This window comes from Cervus elaphus, chromosome 7 (assembly GCF_910594005.1).
Source record: "Cervus elaphus chromosome 7, mCerEla1.1, whole genome shotgun sequence".
In the NCBI taxonomy this organism is placed as follows: Eukaryota; Metazoa; Chordata; class Mammalia; order Artiodactyla; family Cervidae; genus Cervus; species Cervus elaphus.
The window spans coordinates 14,200,817-14,219,922 of NC_057821.1; the positions used below are offsets into that span (position 1 = coordinate 14,200,817).

General features: G+C 55.7%; 1 protein-coding gene across 2 annotated transcripts in view; it reads right to left on the reverse strand.

Moving 5' to 3' along the window:
• Window positions 1–4,470: 4,470 nt before the first annotated feature.
• KCNK5 (potassium two pore domain channel subfamily K member 5) overlaps window positions 4,471–19,106 on the reverse strand; it is a 40,952-nt gene continuing 26,316 nt past the window's right edge. Inside the window, exons 1-6 of one of the 2 annotated variants that reach the window (XM_043907371.1) lie at window positions 15,081–15,399; window positions 14,582–14,679; window positions 11,275–11,386; window positions 9,883–10,049; window positions 9,458–9,626; window positions 4,471–7,021 (exon numbers count right to left, since the gene is read on the reverse strand). In XM_043907371.1, the coding sequence (XP_043763306.1) occupies window positions 6,162–7,021; window positions 9,458–9,626; window positions 9,883–10,049; window positions 11,275–11,386; window positions 14,582–14,599 (1,326 nt within the window). In that variant the 5' untranslated portion in view covers window positions 14,600–14,679; window positions 15,081–15,399 and the 3' untranslated portion in view covers window positions 4,471–6,161. Of the gene's footprint in view, window positions 7,022–9,457; window positions 9,627–9,882; window positions 10,050–11,274; window positions 11,387–14,581; window positions 14,680–15,080; window positions 15,400–19,106 lie in introns of those variants that run through there. The other variant, XM_043907370.1, reaches the window with a different exon arrangement.

A 19,106-nucleotide genomic window follows, 5' to 3' on the forward strand; every position in this document is an offset into this window, starting at 1 on the left:
AGGTATTCCCGAGGGAAGCTCGGGGACTTGGGGGCTGCTGGGTGGGGGGCCCAGGCCCCCGTCTTCAGGGAGTGCTGAGCAGAAGGGGCGCTACCGCCTTGGAGGTGATGAAGAGGTGAGGACAGAGAGGTGTGGGGGGGACGGGAGAGGGGGTGCAGACAGAGGGGCCTCCTGGAGTGTGAAGAGGTACGGAGTTCGTCCTTGACCTGCCCACCAGATTCAGGTGACTCGGCACAAATGGGTGACTCACCAGCTCAACAGAGCCTGTGACAAGGTCCCTCAAGTCCATCCACCCAGCTCTGCGGGGACTCGCCCTCGGTCAGTTAGCCTCACCTCCTGATTTGGCCTCTGGCCGGCGAAGGGAGGGACTGAATTACAATGGGAGGGTCCAGGATTCTGGTTCCCTCACCCTCCACTCAGCAAACACCGAAAAGCTGAGCCCGTTTCCATGCCGGTCAGCTTGTGGTTGGGATCCAAGGTGAACAAGCCACTCCCTGATCTCTCGGAGGCTGCAGAACAGGAGATAGGCAGTTTGAACAGCACTGAAGCAGCCAGCCTGCTGAGGGAGGGGCCCTGGGCTCAGGGGAGGGACATCTGACCCAGGATCCAAGCACGGGGCAGGGGTGGGGGGCTGGAGGGAGGTGGGGGCCAGTAACGGTGGAACTCTTCTGGGAGAAGCTGAGATCCACCCATAAGTCTTAGAACGCATCCTTGAGAGAGGAAGGGCACTCTGAACAGGACTATGTTAGTGCTAAGTCGTTTCAGTTGTGTCCGACTCTGTGTGACCCTGTGGACTGTAGCCCACCAGGCTTCTCTGTCCATGGGATCCTCCAGGCAAGAATACTGGAGTGGGTTGCCATGCCTGGAGAATGCCATGGACAGAGGAGCCTGGTGGGCTACAGTCCATGGTGCTGCAAAAAGTCAGACACAACTGAACGACTAACAGGGAGAACATGGCAGGGTCGAACAGGGTGGCCTGGCTCATTTGGGAAATTTCTTTATGTCTGAGGCCCAGAGACACGGAAGGGGACAGACGTAACTGGAGAGGGAGGCGGTGCCAGGAAGGGCAATGGGAGCCCCGAGGGGTTTAAAGCTGGAGATAGGGACTTTCCTGCCGGTCCAGTGGTTAAGACTCCAGGCTTGTCTTCCAATGCAGGGGGCGCGGGTTCAGTTCCAGGTCAGGGAACTAAGATCTCACATGCTGTGTAGTGTGGTCCAAAAAAAGAAAAGAATGAAGCAGGAGATACAAGGGGTCAGATTTGAGTCTGGCTCCAGCCTGCTTGTTGAAGCAATGGCTAGGTGGAGGAGACCAGATAAGGGGGCTCACTCATTCATTTGACAAGCGCTCTGTGGCATTCAACCAGGGGTCAGGCCACATGCTGCTGAGGAGGTCCAGGTGAGGGGTTGTAGTGGCCTAGATGGTGGCCAGGATGGAGTGAAAGGGGCAAAGATTTTGGGAGGCTCTCTCACTGCATTATATAGACACAAGCTGGCATCTGAATCCTGGACCAATATGTATGAATCTGACAACTGGGGACCCGTTATTTCCTGGATGGATGACTGACAGGCAGGGCTGAGCCCAAGTCTCAGGGGTCCCCTGGGAGAGGCAGCCATTCCTGGAGACCCACCCGGAGTGGCCCAGCCCAGCCTGCCTCCTTCCTCCCCCTGCCTCTGCCCCAGGCTCCAGAAAGCTTCCATGCAATCCAGGCTGAGAATAACCTTTCCAGTAAGTGGGTGAAACCCAAACATCCCAGTTTCTTTTCTTTGGTGCTGGCACGGAGCTAAGTGACTCCTCCAGGGTCACACAGGAGTCAGAGGCCCAGCTGGGATCCAGAGTCTGTGCTTGTTTTCTATTTCTGAGCGCCTCTCCCACTAAGGTTGCAGGATCTTTGAGAGCAGGAACTGTCTTCTCCGTCCAACTCTGTTTTCTAGAGATGTCTCCCCTAGCAGATTAGGAACTTTCCGGAGGGTAGAATGAAGAATGGAAATACAATTCAGGGAAGCTGTTTTGCTGCCATTTAATAGTTATTTGGGGCTTCCCAGGTGGTGCTAGTGGTAAAGAATCTGCCTGCCAATGCAGGAGGCGTGGGTTCGATCCCTGAGTCGGAGAGATCCCCTGGAGGAGGGAATGGCAACCCATTCCAATATTCTTGCCTGGAAAATCCCATGGACAGAGGGAGCCGGGCAGGCTATGGTTCATCGGGTTGCAAAGAGTCAAACACGACTGAAGCGACTTAGCATGCACACACACAATAGTTGTTTGAATTTGTGACAGATCCTGTATTTGCCTCAGTCTCATTTGTAAAATGAGGTTAATGATAATACTACCTGTTGTGAGGATTGAGAGATATATGATAGAAGAGACAAGATTTTCAGAGTCTTGGGGGTATGAAGAGGACAAAAATACCAAGCAATACCAAGCACAGACCATGAAATAAAGCCAGAAATGAGAGCAAAGGGAACTTGACGGTAGACTCCATGAATGCGATTTTTGTTCATGTTACACGCTGTAGTTTTCCAGGTGCCCGGGACACAGCCTGGTCCAGGATGGGTGTTCAGTGAGCACTAGTTGGAGGAATGAATAGAATTCCTTCTAATGGAATGAATAGAGTCCAGGTGTTGATGGTGGACAGGGGGGTGCTGGCTCAGAACTAGGGTGGGAAGGCTTCTGGGAGTGGGTAGGGGAAGGTCCAGGCCTGGAGGGCTGCTGGGAGTGGGTATATCTGCTCCAGAACCCATAAAACTCTGAGGGTTTGACAATGCACCCCCATAACCTTGCCTGGGTTATGGATCCAGTGTTAAGAGGGGGATTTCCCTGCCAGGATCCTCTCAGCTTCTAAACCACGTCCTCTACCTGCCATCCCCCAGTTGTTCACGGGCACAATGGCAGTGATGTGCGGGCTCACCCCTCCTCCACACACAGGGTACCCCTCCTCGGCCCTTGATGCTTCAGGAATCCCTCCTGGGCCCCACCCTCGGCTCCAGCTGCTGTCCCCCACTTCCTGTTGCTAGAAAGCTCCACTCAGAAAGCTGACTCATCTCTAGTCACAGTGGCCCAAGACCACAACTCCGCTCCTTTTATCATTTGTGAGCAACTCTACAAAGCTGTGACCAGTCAAGTCACACCGAGAGCCTTTGTGGCCTTCACCGCACAGGGGGCTAAAACCCTGTGCAATGGGAGTGCTTGGAGCCACTTGGGTTGCAGGTGGGGGAGCTTTGTGAGATGGCCACGTGCTAAGGTAGTAAATAAAATTGTTACTGGGTTGGCCACAAAGTTTGTTTGGGTTTTTCCAATACGTTGAGGCTGTAAGGGCCTATCGCAAACCAGAGAAGTTTAGGTGTGTGTGTGTGTTGAGAGAGAGGGAGAGGGAGAGGAGAGGAGAGGGAGGGAGGGAGGGAGGTGGAGAGATGCTTTGGCAAAGGGAAGGATGGTATCAAGTCGTTGCAGAACCCGTTGATATTTTAAAGACATATGATCCTCTATAAACACAGCCACACCCTCATGAAAAATGCGCCTCACTCCTGAAATCACAGAACTTTCCATTTTTTCCAACAGATTCAAACTTCTAACGAATGTCCTGTGCAGTGTGGGAAGGGGACTGGCCCTGGAAGAGGCCAGTCTCAAAACCACTGGGACCACGAACTCTGCAAATCCTCCCCTTAAAGCAGCGGTCTCTAACCTTGTTGACACCATGACCATGGAAGACAATTTTTCCATGGACCTGGGGGGTGGGTGGGTGGAAGGATGGTTTGGGGATGATTCAAGTGCATTACATTTATTGTGCACTTTATTTATATTATTATTCTTACATCAACTCAGATTATCAGACATCAGATTCCAGAGGCTGGGGACCCCTGCCTTAAAGGATGCAGACAGGCCCAGCAGAGCCTGTCTGCCTGAGCTCAGAAGGGCTGGTCTCCAGGGTCCTTTCCTGGCTCACCCTCCCGGACACCCTTCCAGGGGACGCCAGACAAGCAAGGACAAAGCAGGTGATTGCTCTCTTCCGGTCCTGGGGGCTGCAGGGGTTTGAACCCAGGCTCACCATCTATGAAGATTTGCCCAAGTCCTCTTGGGCCCGCTTCCTCGCCTGAAAAATGGCGATGTAATCCCTACCTCACGGGACTGTTGTGTAAAGCGTGTAGAACAGGGTCTGGCTGGCTAGCCAGCCATAGTCCCCCCTACTCCTCTCCCCTGGTTCCTGACTCCTTCCTGGTTCTTGGCCCCCTTCTGCAATGCTCTACCCCTGTCCTCATTTGGACCTGTCAGCTGTCACCTCCTCCATGAGGCCTGCCCTGACCACATCTTAAGTAGCCTGCCCCTTCTCCACCTCCCCGCCTCTTTGATGAGTTTGCTCCCTTCCTGACTACTCCAGTTCCCCCCTTGGCCCCCAGGCTGCCTTTAGTCCCCGCCGGACCCAGTCCCTCCCAGACCGCCCCCCACCTTGTCCCCACAGCACACACCAGGCTGGCTTGTCCATCTCACGTTTTATTGTAAAAATGTTAAAATAAATTACATTTTACTTCATTTCCAGTATATACATACAGTGTATGTGATTCCAGGACAGCCAGTGACACCCCAGCCAAGTGGGGTCAGGACACTAAGATGAACTCGTTGAAACATTTCACAGAAAGACAGAAGGCCGCTCCTTCCCACCCCGATGCCAGGCCAGCACACCCCTGGGCTATGGACCGAGTTGGGTGTGGATACCCACGTCCATCACCTTCACTGCTACGGGTGGGCGGGGTTCCGGTCCTCTCTGGCCTCACACCACGGGGGAGGGGCCTGAGGGGCAGAGAGGGTGTTTGGGTGACACCCAGCATGCAGTCGCCTGCGACTGATGCCCTCCCCCCATTCTGACACCATGACCTTGGCTGAGGTCACCAAGAAAGGTCCGACTGGGTTGAGGGGTAGGAGAGTGAACACCAGACATCCCAATGCTTGGGACCCCACTCTTTCACCTTTCCTCCCCCCTTTGGCTCTGAAGCCAACAAGAGATGTTAGGTATTAAAAAAAAACAGCAGTTCATTTAACAAAAGAACAAAACGAAACATGCAGGGCAGAGGCGGCCGGCTCTAGGGCGCGTATCTCGGAGAACCCAAGAACGCTGCCAGTCCCTCGCCAGAAACAGTCTGTGTACAGTTTCACATTATCATGTGCTCCCCCCATCGCAAAGCCTTCCCTTTCGTACAAACACACAGCAGCTGGAGGGAGGAGCAGGATTCACATATCTAGCTGGGCCCCACTTGCGAGCCAAGAGCGATCCGGGGAGAGGCGAGGCCCTTGCTCTCAGGGAACGGGGAATGAGGAGCCGGCGGGGCAGGAGCCAGGGCAGAATAAGCCCACTCCTCCAACTCCAGAGTCCCAGCCTCTCCTTCACTGCTCTCGGCTGCCTGCTGTTGCTTGGCCAAAAGGTGACCGAGGGAACGGGGCCCTGGGCTGGGCTCCGTCCCACTGAGTCCACAGGCGGGGCCGCGGGCCACGCTCGGGACCTGCTCTGGGTGCCCTGTCATCAGGAGTGCTTCAGCATCCGCCTTGTTAGCGCCCCGCCCCCTCCCTTAGAAAGACTCTTCCCTACTGAGGTTTGCAGCAGGGGGGGCCAGCCAGGCAGATGAGCTGGGACTGGGGGACGGTTAAACACGAACCCCAGGCAGGGCCCCGAGGTGCTAAAGTGCCCAGCGCCCCCCACCCTGGTTCTCACACCACCCTCACTCTCTCTCTGCAATGCCTGTCTCAGTGCCAGGCACACAGGAGCCCGTTAATATTGGTGAATTCACAAGGCCAAGGCCCCCGACCTAAGAGAACCGTGTGACAGTCTTAACCGAACGACAGGACAATGACCCCCGCAGATGCAGACCTTGCTGGGAGCGGTCCTGCCAGCCCAGGTGTCCATGAACCATCAGATACACCAGCCATGCTCGGGACAGATGCCTCCTGCTACCAGGGCACCCATTCCGCTGGGGAACAGAGGGCCTGTCCCGGGCGCCGTGTCTGACCTGTGGCATCTAGCTGCAGGGGATGAAGGTGAGGATGGCCCCTGGCCCCCCACTCCCAGTTCCAGGGCTGCACCCCCCGCCACCAGGGGCCAGGGTCCCAGGCATGGCAGGATGTCCCAGGTTGAGAATAGAAGCCTTGGAAGAGGGGGTGGGGAGCCGGCCCCGCCTCACGTGCCTTGGGGGCACTTTGCCTTGTTGTATTCGTTCATCAGCTGTTCATAAGGCACGGACAGCTCCGACTCTGTGCTGGTGAAGGTGGACTCGTCCGAGGAGGGGAACTCGCCCAGGTTCAGGGGCGCCTCGGCTGTGGGCCGCTCCTGGGGCCTCTCCTCGCTGGCCAGGTTGTCCTCCAGCGAGGACTTGGAGGTGTCCTCGTCCAACAGGCCAGCCTCCTTGTTCACAAAAGTGATGCTGGCGCTCTGGAAGATGAGCGGGTGGTAGTCCTGGGCATCCCACGCCTCGCCCTCCTCGCTGATGCGGTCCAGCTGGTTACTGAACACCTCGGAGGTGGGGGAGCCCTCTTCGGGGGGTCCGACCCCGGCTTCCTCTCCGCTGGGCCGCGACACGTGCCCTTTGCTCCGCAGTGTCTGGGATACCTCTTCCAAGCTGGGCACTCGGCTCTTGGAGTAGACCACCAGGGGGCTCAGCGAGGAGGGCAGGGCTGGCAGCCCGCCCCCCGGGGGCCCCGGCCCCGGGCCCCGCTCCCTACCGCTGCCTGTCTTCATGGCCTTCTTCCCGATTTGCTTGATGAGGTCGTTGTAAGTCTCCTCCTTTTTGGACAGGAAGCTGAAGATGTTGACGTCCTTGGACGCCGCACCGCTCGCCACCTGCAGGGCCTTCCTGGAGTGCGGGGAGCTCTCGAAGGACTCCTTTCGCCGCCGGCGCCGCTTCTTAATGGCCTTGTGCACCTCCACGAACATGCTCACCTTCCAGTTGACAAACAGCGACAGCCAGGCCAGTCCCAGGTAGATCCAGAGCTCCACGAAGTAGCGGTACAGGGCGTGGTAGTTGGCGCTGGGGTTCACACCTGCAGGCGGGTCAGGAAGTCCAGAGGATCAGGAGAGGGCCAGCGGGGACCCAGAGACACACAGGGGGCCAAAGCCGTGTCACCCGAGAGCGGACGCGGCTCGAGAACACAGCAGGGATGGGGACACACCGGGGGAAAGAAAGGACGCCTGTGCTGGACGCTGACGCCCCGTCATCCTGAAGGACCTTGGCCTGGCCACCCGTGTGCCTGTCCCGGACCCCAGCCTGGCCTCCCTCCACTGTGGAAGTCAGGAGAGTGGCTCCCCGGGGTGCGGGAGGCTCAAGGGGAGGGCTCTGGGGGAGGGTGGAGACAAGCCAGCGCCCAGCTCGGGAACTCAGCCATGAACCTTGGCCTTGCCGTGACCAACCAGCACACTGATTCACAACACTCTTTTGTGTACTCTGGGTGTACGTGTTACAGCTCCATTAAAACCTAGACAGAAATTACGTGAGAGGGCAGCTGGCATCCTCCTCCGGGGCATGGATTCCCTCATTTAGCATAAGTGAGGCTGCCGGAGGGGCCTGGAATGTCCAAGAGCACAGGTCCTGGCAAGAATATCCTAGACAGTCTTGATTCTCCTTCCACTGATGTCTGGCCGGCCTCCTGGCTTCCTGTTTCTACCCTCCTCCTCCTGCAGCCCGTAGGGCTCTGCCCTCTGCATACCTTCTCCTTCCAGGCCAGGCTCCAGACACCTGCCCCAGGGAGCCCTCCCGGGTCACCCCACACAGCTCTGGCTGCTCCCCTACCCTCCAAGATCATGGAGATCTCACCTTACATTTCCAGGTATGTTGATCCATATCATTACCTATCCTATGTCCCCCTTCCCGCCCTGAGACTGGGAGTAACTTGTACAAGTAACTGCAGGAAGGGGGCCATTTCTAGAGTGGGGCTCCCTTAGGGCAAGGACTATAAACCCCTCATCAGACTGAAGGGGGTCTGAAGGCAAGGGGCCATCTCCCCCGCAGACAGGAGGTGCTGTTGATCTTGCTTAGGGCTCTGGTCATAAGCAGGTTATGAGGACAACCAGGGCCCTACCCTCTGCACACCTGCAGAGCAACTCATCTGACTGTTTAACACCCTGTGAGTGGTGGGTGCTATTCCTTTTTTTTTTTTAACCAATTTTATAGGTGGGGAAACTGAGGCAGAGGTTTGGCATCTTGCTGGAGCTAAGAAAGTATAATTAAAACATTTTTCTGTGCTTCCCTAATGCAAAGGCTTCTCCTTAGCCTGTTCTGGGCCACATCAGCTAGACAAAGATGGGATTGTGCCTCCATCTAAATTTATCTCCCAGGGCAGCAGGCTCAGATCTGCCAGTGTCAGAGCAGCGTTCAGGCCTCCCTTGCTTCTCTCACCCACTCAGCTGCCCAATCCCAGCATTCCAAGTCTCCATTTACAACAGGGCGGGAGGGCAGTGACCTGTCCCTGCTTCCAAGGAAGGGGGCGGGGAGAGATCAGAGGTCCTGGGGCAGAGGTTGGGGTCAGCGGCCAGGGCAGCAGGCACCAGGGGAGCAAACACCGGCTCAGCAAAGGCGAACGGGGCTTTTTCAGGAGGATTAAGAATCAAGATGCCGTGCAGCCCACAGGCACAAGGACATAAGTGGCTGACAAAGGGGCCAAAGAATCTTATCGCCGCCGCCTGGATTAAGGAGAGGAGGGGAGGGAGGGAGAGTCCAGGCCAGAGGGAGCGCGGCAGCTTGGGAGGAGGTCTTTTTGGTCTTTCAAGCTGCCCAAGGCAAGAGCCAAGTTTCTGGCCTCTGAGTCAAGTGTCCAACACAGCGCCCTCATCACCTGTGAGCGATGGAAGGAGGCAGCTGTGATGTGCAGCAGTCCCTGACTCGGCCCACAGGGTCTCGGGGTAACAGACACAAATCCAGCAGGCGGAAGGTCCTGTCTCTAGTCCATAGTGCACCTAAGTCCCTAAGCTCAGACGACGGTGGAGAAGAGAGGAAGAGACCAGACACAAAACAGGAACAGAGGAGAGAAAAGCCACCTTGTAAGACAGGAAAGGGCCTTCCCAGGGGGCGCTAAGGTAAAGAACCCACCTGCCAGTGCAGGAGACCTAAGAGGCTTGGGTTCGATCCCTGGGTCGGGAAGATGACCTGGAGGAGGGCATGGGAACCCACTCCAGCATTCTTGCCTGGAGAATCCCATGGACAGAGGGAGCCAGGCGGATTACAGTCCACGGGGTCACAAAGAGTCGGATAAGACTGAAGCAGCTCAGCACACACGCAAGAAAGCAAAAAAGAAGATGCCTGCAATGACTCTCTGCCTTGGTTTCCTCCTATAAGCGGCAGGGCCGGGTCAGGATCCCACTGGATGGAGACCCAGGACACGGGACGCCTACCGGGGCCCCCTGGTCAAAGTCAGCTGAGCTGAAACTGGAGGAGAAGCAGAAGAAGAGAGGGCAGGGAGGCAGAGGCAGGGGGCAGGACTCACCAGCCACGAAGTCGCCGAAGCCAATGGTGGAGATGGTGATGAAGGAGTAGTAGAGGCCCTCGATGTAGTTCCACTCCTCCGTCACCATGAACACGAAGGGCGGGATCACCAGGTGGACCAACACTCCCCACAGGATGAAGATGGCCGTGCACGTGATCTGAGCCTTGCGCTGAGGGATGGGCGGGGAGACCAAGTCAGACACAGCGGGGAGACCAGGAGAACCCAGCAAAGCACCCAGAGTGCGCTGAGGAGGTAGCCAGAGGGGAGGCCTCCTCACCTGGGAGGGCAGGGCGCTCTGAAACGGCTCCCTTGCCATCTGTCCTGACACTTCCGTATGGGGACCTAGGGATCCTTCCCACCCCCTACCACGGTCACTTGCCAGGGTCCTCCCCATCTCTGCCCAGGACCCAGGGGTGGGGACATACCAGGCTCACGCCTCTCTTGGTGAGGAACTGGCCCAGCCTCTTGGCACGTCCCCCGAAGAACTTGCCCAGGGCACTGATCCACGTCAGACAGAGCGGTACCCCAAAGAGACCGTAGAAGACACAGAAGAGGCGCCCGGCGGGAGTCTTGGGAGCCACGTTGCCATAACCTGAGCAAGAAGAAGAGAGTGAGGCCAACAGGGCCACAGTGAGGGTGATGGACCCAGACTCAGGGTGGTCCCCACCTCCACCACACACACACACACACACACACAGCTGGCGCACACACACACACACACACACAGCTGGGGGAAAGCCCATTCTCGAAGACCACTTGACACTGATCTATTATCAGTACTTAAGAAACGAAAATTTCCTTGAGCATGCTATGATCTTGATCTTTCACAGCACGTGACAGTATGGGCTACTTCTCCATCAGACTGGGAGCCCCCTGAAGGTGGACTAAACCTCCACCATTGGCAAGTCCTCCCCTAGTCTGTACGGCACGCTTGTGCAAATTAGAAGGCATAAGTCAATAGCTTCCCTGGGTAGACACTCCAGAAGCACTGTAGTAGATGGTCTCCGAAGATGGCCATTCATTTCTTTTTTAAAAAAAAAAATTATTTACTTTATTTTTGGCTGTGTTGGGTCTTTGCTGCTGTGCATGGGCTTTCTCTAGCTGTGGGGAGCAGAGGCTACTCTCCAGTTGCGGCGTGCAGGATTCTCATTGCAATGGTTTCTCTTTTTGTGGAGCACGGGCTCAGTAGTTGTGGTGCATGGGCTTAGTTGCCCCTGGGTCATGTGGGATCTTCCCTGATCAGGGATTGAACCATTGCAAGAAAGTGAAAGTGAAAGTCACTCAGTCGTGTCTGCGACCCCAAGGACTGTAGCCTGCCAGCTTTCTTTGTCCATGGAGTTCTCCAGGCCAGAATACTGGAGTGGGTAGCCATTCTGTTCCCTTCCTTCAAGGATCCCAACCCAGGGATCAAACCCAGGTTTCCCGCATTGCAGGCGATGCTTTACTGTCTGAACCACCAGGGAATAAGTTATATTCTAAACCCCTAACTTCTGGGATGGTTGGTTATCAAAGATAACCAGAGCAGACACCCAGCTTGGTGAGTAAGCAGAGGCTGGGCTTATGCAGTGAGTAAACCTGCCTGACCTCCCGCATGGCTCTGGCTATTAAGCTGTGTTGTTTCTACTCCAAGAGCCCAGGTCAGGACTTCTGGAAGAAAACATTCTCCCACGCATGGCCAGTCACCAAGCACTTACTAAATCTCCAGGGGTGTGTCAAAAGGACAGCGTGCAACTGGCCCGATTTTAACCCAGACACGAGGTCACGTGACCAGAGCTGGGGCATGGAAGAGGGTATCCTGAAGGTCTCAGAAGACTTACCGATGGTGGTGATGACTGTGGCTGCAAAAATCATTGCATTGGGCCAGTTCCAGTTGTTGAAGGTCTGGTTTCCTGTGATGGCTACGCCCTGTCCTGCAGCATCAGATACTATCTAAAAGGAGACACACAGTGAAGATCAGAGAGGAGGTCAGCACTTTATGAACCTCCTTATAAGCATTCTTATTAAATCATCACAATAAGAAAGTGGCAATTATTGTCTTCAATTTATAGGAGATGAAATATTTTAAAGAGGATCAGAGAGGTCAAGTGATTTGCCCAAGGACACACAGCTGGGAAGACTATGAATCCCAGTAAACTGGATTCAGTAGATCTGGAAGGTGTCAGAGAATGTGCCTTTCTAACAAGTTTCCAGGTGATGCTGACGTTATGGCCCAAGGACCACACTTTGAGAACCATGCCAGACTCTATGCCTCTGAAAGAAGGCAGATATGATATAGAAAAGACAGGAGGACCTCCAGAGTGTGCTACTTCAGGATTGGCCTGGGAGGGACTGCCCCCCCACAGGCCCTTCACACCCTGCCCCTCATTGTCAGGGCACCCGCTAAGGTCAGTTCAGAAGCTTGCGGACCCATCTTCCAAGGGCGGACCCGTCAGCTGGCCTGGTCGTCAAGGTGGTGTGTACTTTTCAGGCTGACTCAAAACTGTCATATCAGTTCCCAAGAAGCTCCTGGCCACTTTGGAGAGCAGGTGAGAGGTCACCTGGGGAGGTCTACTGGGAGGCCCGGGGAGAGGCCCTTATTATCTATTCCAGGAACACAGACAGCTGCCAAACCTGTCCACCTGGCCTCCACCCCATCCTTGAGGGCTGCCTCCATTCACTCCACCCACTGTCAGTGGGGGCTGGGACCTCACAAGGCGGCTCCAAGGAAGGGCTAGGATCTGGGGTCCTGGCCCTGCCCCCAGGGAGAGGCCCAGGATGGACCATCTAGCCCAGAATCCAGGAACGCAGACAAATTCCCCCTAGAAATCAAGCCTAGGACCAAGGAGAGACAGAGGCAAGCATGGGAGTAGGAAGGAGAGAGAAAAACTGGAGTTCTACCCATGGCATGACCGAAGTTTGGTGAGAAAAGAGGGAAGGGTGGGTTGTCCTGGAGGAGCGTGCCGTTTGCAGTGGCAGAAGGCCAGTGTAAGTGGATCTGCAGACTTTGTCAAGAATTTTCCATGATGACATGCTCATCTGACAGGCTGTCAAACCACACGGCTCACTGCCCTGCCTACCCCCTCCCCACCCACCCTGCTATTTCCTGCTCATTTCTCTGCAAAGTAGAAGGACGGTGCCGCAGAGCTGGCCGGGCGCTTTACACTAGGACGTTCAGATAAGAAAGAGGCCAACTGGTCCATTCAGTTGTAGGTCAACCCCAAAGGTTTCCTAAGCCATGACATCTATGTTCTAAGCAGGAGAATGAAATGTCCCAGGGCCCGGGGTGTAAACAGATGGCAAGGAAAGCAGGACCACTTGGCTGCCTCTGGCTGCAGTCTTTGCTATCTGAGATACCCATCCTATGGGGGCGGGGGCTGATGAGAGCAGCACTGTCCCGAGGAAGCACAGCCCGAGACGGTTGACAACTGACCCGGAAATCTTAGCATTGGAACCCCACCCCCGGTCAACCCCGTGGAGACTCGGAGGAACAGGAGAGATGTCAAAAGTTGCCTCCCCACCTCCTTCTCATACAAAAGGAAAGGGTGGACTCTGGAAACTCCAAACTGAACTCTCGCTGACTCCTCTCTGGAGACAGCAGAACACTTGGCGGATTCAATGAGGAAGCGCTGGGCACTGGAAGCTGCTAGCGCAGGTCCACCAGGGCAAGTCATGCTCAGCTAAGTGCGTCTCCCACTCCAAAGAGATGGCAAAGCCTTGAAGTTCGGTGGAATGCAGTCAATCCAGATAGCAGCGAGGCAGCTGAACAGATGGGTGCAAAGATATTCGTGTGGAGAAGACAGAAATGCAGGGAGGGACTGGGATTAATCCGGGTCCACATAAAGGCAGATAAACAACCCCAAGAAGTACTGATCATTATCAGTCTGGCCCGAGGTCTCCATCAAGGCCAGGCCCCTTGAATCTTTTAATCCACAGCACAGCAAGGACATAGATGGCTTATCAGTTTAATCTGCAAAGGATGCAAATCTGGGAACAAGGCTGGGGTGGGAAGCTGACACGCTGCAATGGCACCATGGACTGGAAAAACGGGCCCCGGGCCCCTCTGCTGGCTCAGTGGTGAAGAATCTGCCTACCAACGCAGGAGACATGGGTTCAGTCCCTGGTCTGGGATGATCCCACGTGTCACAGACCAACGAAGCCCTTGTACCACAACTACTGAGCCTGTGATCGAGAGCCTGGGACCCCCAACTACTGAGCCCACGTGCCACAGCTACTGAAGCCCAAGAGCTCTAGAGCCCATGCTCTGCAACAAAAGAAGTCACTGCAAGGAGAAGTCTGTGCACCCCATCTACAGAGTCATGCTCACTCACCGAAACGCAAGACAAGCTCGCACAGCGACAGAAGATCCAGCACAGCCAAAATAAATCAACAAATAATCAATTAAAAAAAAAAAAAGAGTTGAGATCTAGCTTAAAAAAAAAAATGGGCCCAAACTAACAAGATACGGCTGTCTTTTAAATTTTTCATGTCTTATACTTTGGGTTAGAAGAGACTGACCCAAAGGGTAGAAGGGAAAAGCCCTTGGGTTTTAGCTGACCACAAACCAACAAACACTAGAGTGGCTGCAAAAAGAAAGAAAGGTAAATACAATCTCGGGCAGTGTCAACAGCTTATCTCTTCCGGGCTGGGAGGCAACCAGCCCACTGTCCTCTGCGGGTCAGGCCACATGTGAGGCACTCTGTTCCATTCTTGGCTGTCAGACTTCATGGTATGCTAACCTAGGGGCCAAGGTCCTAGAGGGGACAGCTGTGAATTTGTTGGATAATGAGCTACGCCAGAATGGACAGCCCCTGATTAGGCATCCACTCCTGATCATGGGAATGTTAGACCCAGGAAGGTCAGTACACATCAGGGATACTGAAGGTGTGACTGCAACAGGGGTTTCTCTGGGGAGGCAGCACCCTCTGGAAAGGTTTGCCAGTGCTGCCTGAGTGGGAGCCTCCTATGTGCCAGGCACTGTTCGGGCACCAGGGAGAGAGCTTCAAGAGCAGCTTCTCACACAACTACTCTTGTGGGTGATGGGGTGGGCAGGGACCAGAGAGGTGAGACCCCCGCGATGCTCAGGACAGCCCCGCCCCCCAAGCCCACACTGTTCCCACTGAGCCACACAGGATTGCCAAAGGTTACCTGTGACTCTGGAACCATTTAGTAAGTGCTGGTGAGTCAGTGGTAAAGAATTCGCCTGCAGGAGACACAGATTCGATCCCTGGGTCGAGAAGATTCCCCTGGAGAAGGAAATGGCAACCCACTCTAGGATTTGTGTCTGGGAAAACCCATGGACAGAGGAGCCTGGTAGGCTGTAGTCCATGGAGTTGCAAAAGAGTCGGACACGACTGAGTGACTAAACAACAATAACAAGGAGACATCACATGTAAGAGCTGGCAAAACAGGGTAACTGAAGAAGGCATTATTGTTGGGAGCCTTGCAGCAGAAAAGCTGGCTTCCTGCCCTTCACCCCACTGATGGTGTGTCCTTTGGGGCCTCCGTCCTGGGTTATCAAGGAGTCACAGCCCTATGCGCTGTCCCCTTCACCCCCATTATCTCTCCACAGACACCCAGAGAGGGGCGGACAAATGGGGACACTCCAAAGAGCCCTGAGCCCCCCAGGGCCAGAAGCGCCACTCACCCTTACAACAGTCCAATGGCAGTGATGTCCACAGGTCAGGTCAGGAGACAGAGGCTGAGAGCTTAACTGGCAGAACTGGGCCAGGTTCTAGACTTTCTCTTGCAAGTCAGCTGGGCTCCTCACCTCCCTCCCTTCCCTGCTCCTGGAGGCCCCAAGCTTCTCTGCCCAGGGTTCCCAAGCAGCTGACCTGGGGCTCAGCCTGGCTCCATCCCCATGCTGGGACAGAGAGCAGGATTTCGGTTCTGCTGTGGGTCAGATGCCTCTTGCCCGGGCTTTTATACATATTCCCTGACTGGCTCTTCCCCGAATCTGCCAGGCATCACCTGACAGGTGAGGAAAGCGAGGCTCGGGGAGCAGAGGTCCGGATGTGAACTTGGGCAGCCTGCCACCTGTTCGCACCCTGGGTCACTGCGGCTCCAGTTGGAACATCTCACTGATTAAGGTCAGGGGCAGGGCCCACAGGCTGGTGGGACCCTCTCCCCCAGAACAGAGAGGCTGACCCAGGACTGAGGGCATCCCTGGGTGAGGGGAGCCATTAGACACATCGTCTGCTCCCCCAGGGTTATGGAAGCTGCTTTCTCGGGAGAAAGTGGACCTTGTTCACGCACAAGATGATTTAACTTGGCTTCCAGATTCACACAAGACAATATTTTCATTTTCCACATCACCCTAGAGAACGATGGGAGAGGGGGATCCCGCAGACAGCCTGGGCCCGGCTCTGGTTCAAGGATGGAATGGAGCTCCCCTCCCCGCCTGTCATCCTAGCAAAGAAGCGGCTGTGATTTATTGGGGGTGGGAGGGTGGGGTTGGTTACCATGAACCAAACATTGTGCTGAGCACTTTATGTGCCTTCAGCTCATTTAATGAGCAAAGAATCCTGCTGGGAAGACACTGTAATTTTTTTCATTTTGCAAACGAGGACCTGGGGCTGAGGGGTTAAGTGAGTAACCTAAGGGATGCTAAAATCCAGGAAGCGGGGTATGCAGGGGAGCCAGCCAGGATCTGGGTCCTGGCTGCAGGAAGGAGGCCGGTGCATACCTCCACCCCTTCGCACCACCTGGAAAAACAGTGTCCTAAAACCAGCCCATCCACTCAGACAGAGCCCTCAGGGAGGAGACATTCACGCCTCTGCCTAGGCTTCAGGCAACATGCTGCCCTGACTCCACCCTCCCAGAATCCCACTGTCCACGAAGTCTGGGTTCCCTACGGCTCCTCATCCCCCAGGGATCCGGGGTTTCTTCCTGTGCAGAGGTAGCTGCCAGACACCCCCATCCTGGAGATGCATTCTGCAGAGCTCCAGAAAGGGCCCATCCTGCCCACCTGCAGTCACGGGCAGTGGGGCTGAGGTCTGGCCTTTCCCTTCATCAGGCCAGTAGGGGAACACTTTCAGGTGGCAGCCAGCCTGTGGATGGCAGCTACGGGGCACCCACAGGGCTCCTCCCCACCCTGCCTCCAGCTCCGCGTCAAGCCTCACACTGGCATCACAGAGCCCCTTCCTGGCCATGTGCGATCGGCCTCAAGGATGCCAGCCTCCGCTGGACCCATGTGTCGGAGGCACACAAGTGGTCGTCCCTCACCATCCCTGGCTGCATCCATCCCTAACCCATTCCACCTCCGCTCATTTGGTCCCTCTGGCCTGCAAGGAGAACGAGGCCAATGGTCATGTGTGCACAGCGCATGGCAGAGTAGGAAGAATATTTACTGTCTCTCATCTGGCCCTCCTAGCCCTCCCAGCCACCTTGGGAAGTAGGTAGGGCATGGTTTATTACTCCTTATTTCATAGATTATGATAATTCATATTTGAATAGTAGCTGATATTTGAGCACTTGTTTTATGACAAGCACCAATCAAAGCATTTTAAATCAGCTCGTTGACTGTTTATAACCTTGTAAAGGAGGTTCTCTTCCCTTCATTTACAGCTGAGGAATATAAGGCACAGAGGCTGAGTAACCTGCGAGGCAGTGGTGGAGCCAGAGCGTGGACCCAGGCCGTCTGGCTCTCAACCCCTCTTCTGTCCAGACAGGGGTGTAGGGTATAGGTTTCTCGGCTACAGGAGTGAACCCAGGTTTCTAGAACACAGTCAGGCAAATGCAAGGGAAATAGCCACAGGAATGCAGGGACTGACTCCCCTAGAAGGTAAGCTCCATGAGGGCAGGACTTTTATCTGTGGGGCATACATTTGTTGAGTGAGTAAGTGAACGAATGAATGAGGGCATCTTCCCTGACCTTGACTGACTCCCTCTCCCACATGCTTCCTTCAACTCCTTCTCAGCGTTACTCCGCAGGCAGATCTCATACACCACCCTGTGGATTGTATTGTTCATCAGCAACACGGCGCACAGCTTTATCTGGCAAGAGGGTGGGAAGCAGAGTCAAACCCCAGTACGAGTGGGGCTGGCGGGGTCAGGGGAGGGACGCAGGGCTGCTGGGACCACCAGCATCCAGGGGTGGAGGGATGGGGGCGGTCATCAGGTTGCGAGAACAGAGGGCAGACCCTGGAGGTCAGGGGTTGGGAAAGGGGCCAGGTGAGGGGGGCAAACAAAAGGCCCCTTGTCCAAGACGGCAGAGTGAGTGGCAGTGGGCTGGGAGAGTCCTTGGAGTAACTAGAGGGACCGTCCTTCCTGCTGGAAGAGGGGGGGGCCTGCCCCCTCCAGAACTCTTCTGGGGGGCAGTGGGTGTGCAGAGAGCAGGAAGAGGGCTACAAAGGAGGGCGATACGGTTCTCCAACCAGATCCGTGCCCCCGCCCCGGGCAGAGGCTCATGGACACGTGGGGCGGACCTGGGGACTTGGTGGGCAGAGGGTCCTCTCTCAAGTGCTGGTACCAAGCCTCCGTGTAAATCACACACTATCAGCCTCAGTTTCTCCACTGGTCAAAAACGGCACCCACTCCTGAACACATGCAAAGTCCCGACGACACCGGAAGCCCTGAATAAAGGTGACTGCAGTCAGCGTCACGACCACACGGTACACGTGGCCTTCAGGAAACCAGCCCCAGCAGTGACGTGACACCCGGCGGGGGTAGACTGCTGGCACACAAAGATAAATCAAAGGGCGTGGAATGTACGTCTCTGCACCTGGAGGCCAGGCCTGGGTGAGATCAGCAGGTAGGGGCTCCTGGGCCCCTGGACAGCTGGCGTCAGGAGGCCTGAGGGTGTCCAGGCTCCCCCCAGGCAGCAGAGGCACACCCAGAACGCACCACCGCAGCCCTCAGACAGCCCATCTCTCTGGAGCTCTGCCCCCCTAGAGGCTCCCAGCCACCCTGGCCGGCTGCCTGCACAGTGAAGCAAGGCGGGTGGGCTGCGGAGGGAGCAAGGACACACATTGGTCCCCCACCCTGTGCTTGCTAAGCTGGGGCTTCTCCGGACCCCAGTCTTAAAGCCCCAGTCAAGATGTCCCCCGGCTTCACTGTCAGCCCAATGCCCATCCACCCGCTGGTCTCTGGGCTGGGCTCTTCCTGTGTGTCCACGTCTGTCTGTACGTCCATCCTCAGGGCCAGGGGCCGGGGTGGGTCATGACCCCACAGGGAGTTTGTAGCAGTGGGTTCGGGGTGGAGGGGTGAGGGGCGAATCTTAACAGAACAGACAGAAGTGGGGATTAGTAAACCTATCATAGGCACTTTTCAGGCAAACACATGCTGAACAAGTTGGGCTTGTTAACAATGTTTCTCACATTCTTTAACCCTGCACTGCAAACTGATGAGCAGATAAGAGAGCAGGGGAGGACCCCAGAGCCCGTGCAATGGGGCTCCCTGCAGCAGCGTGAGGACGGGGAGAGGCCGGGGGGCAGGTGGGGGGCGGCGCAGAGGGTAGAGCTCGCTTATCCAGCTGTTTGGCCAGCCCTCCTTCTGATGTCTTTCGGGGACTGCCGGCAGACCCACAGTATCAGTATCTTGGCGAGAAGGTGAGCACCTGTTAACCTCTCATTCCCAGGACAAATTAGAGGCGTGAAGACGATTATCTGAGCCCTCCACTATCTCCACTCCTCTCACTCGTCTGGGCTCAGGCTGACTCAGCTCCTCAGTTCAG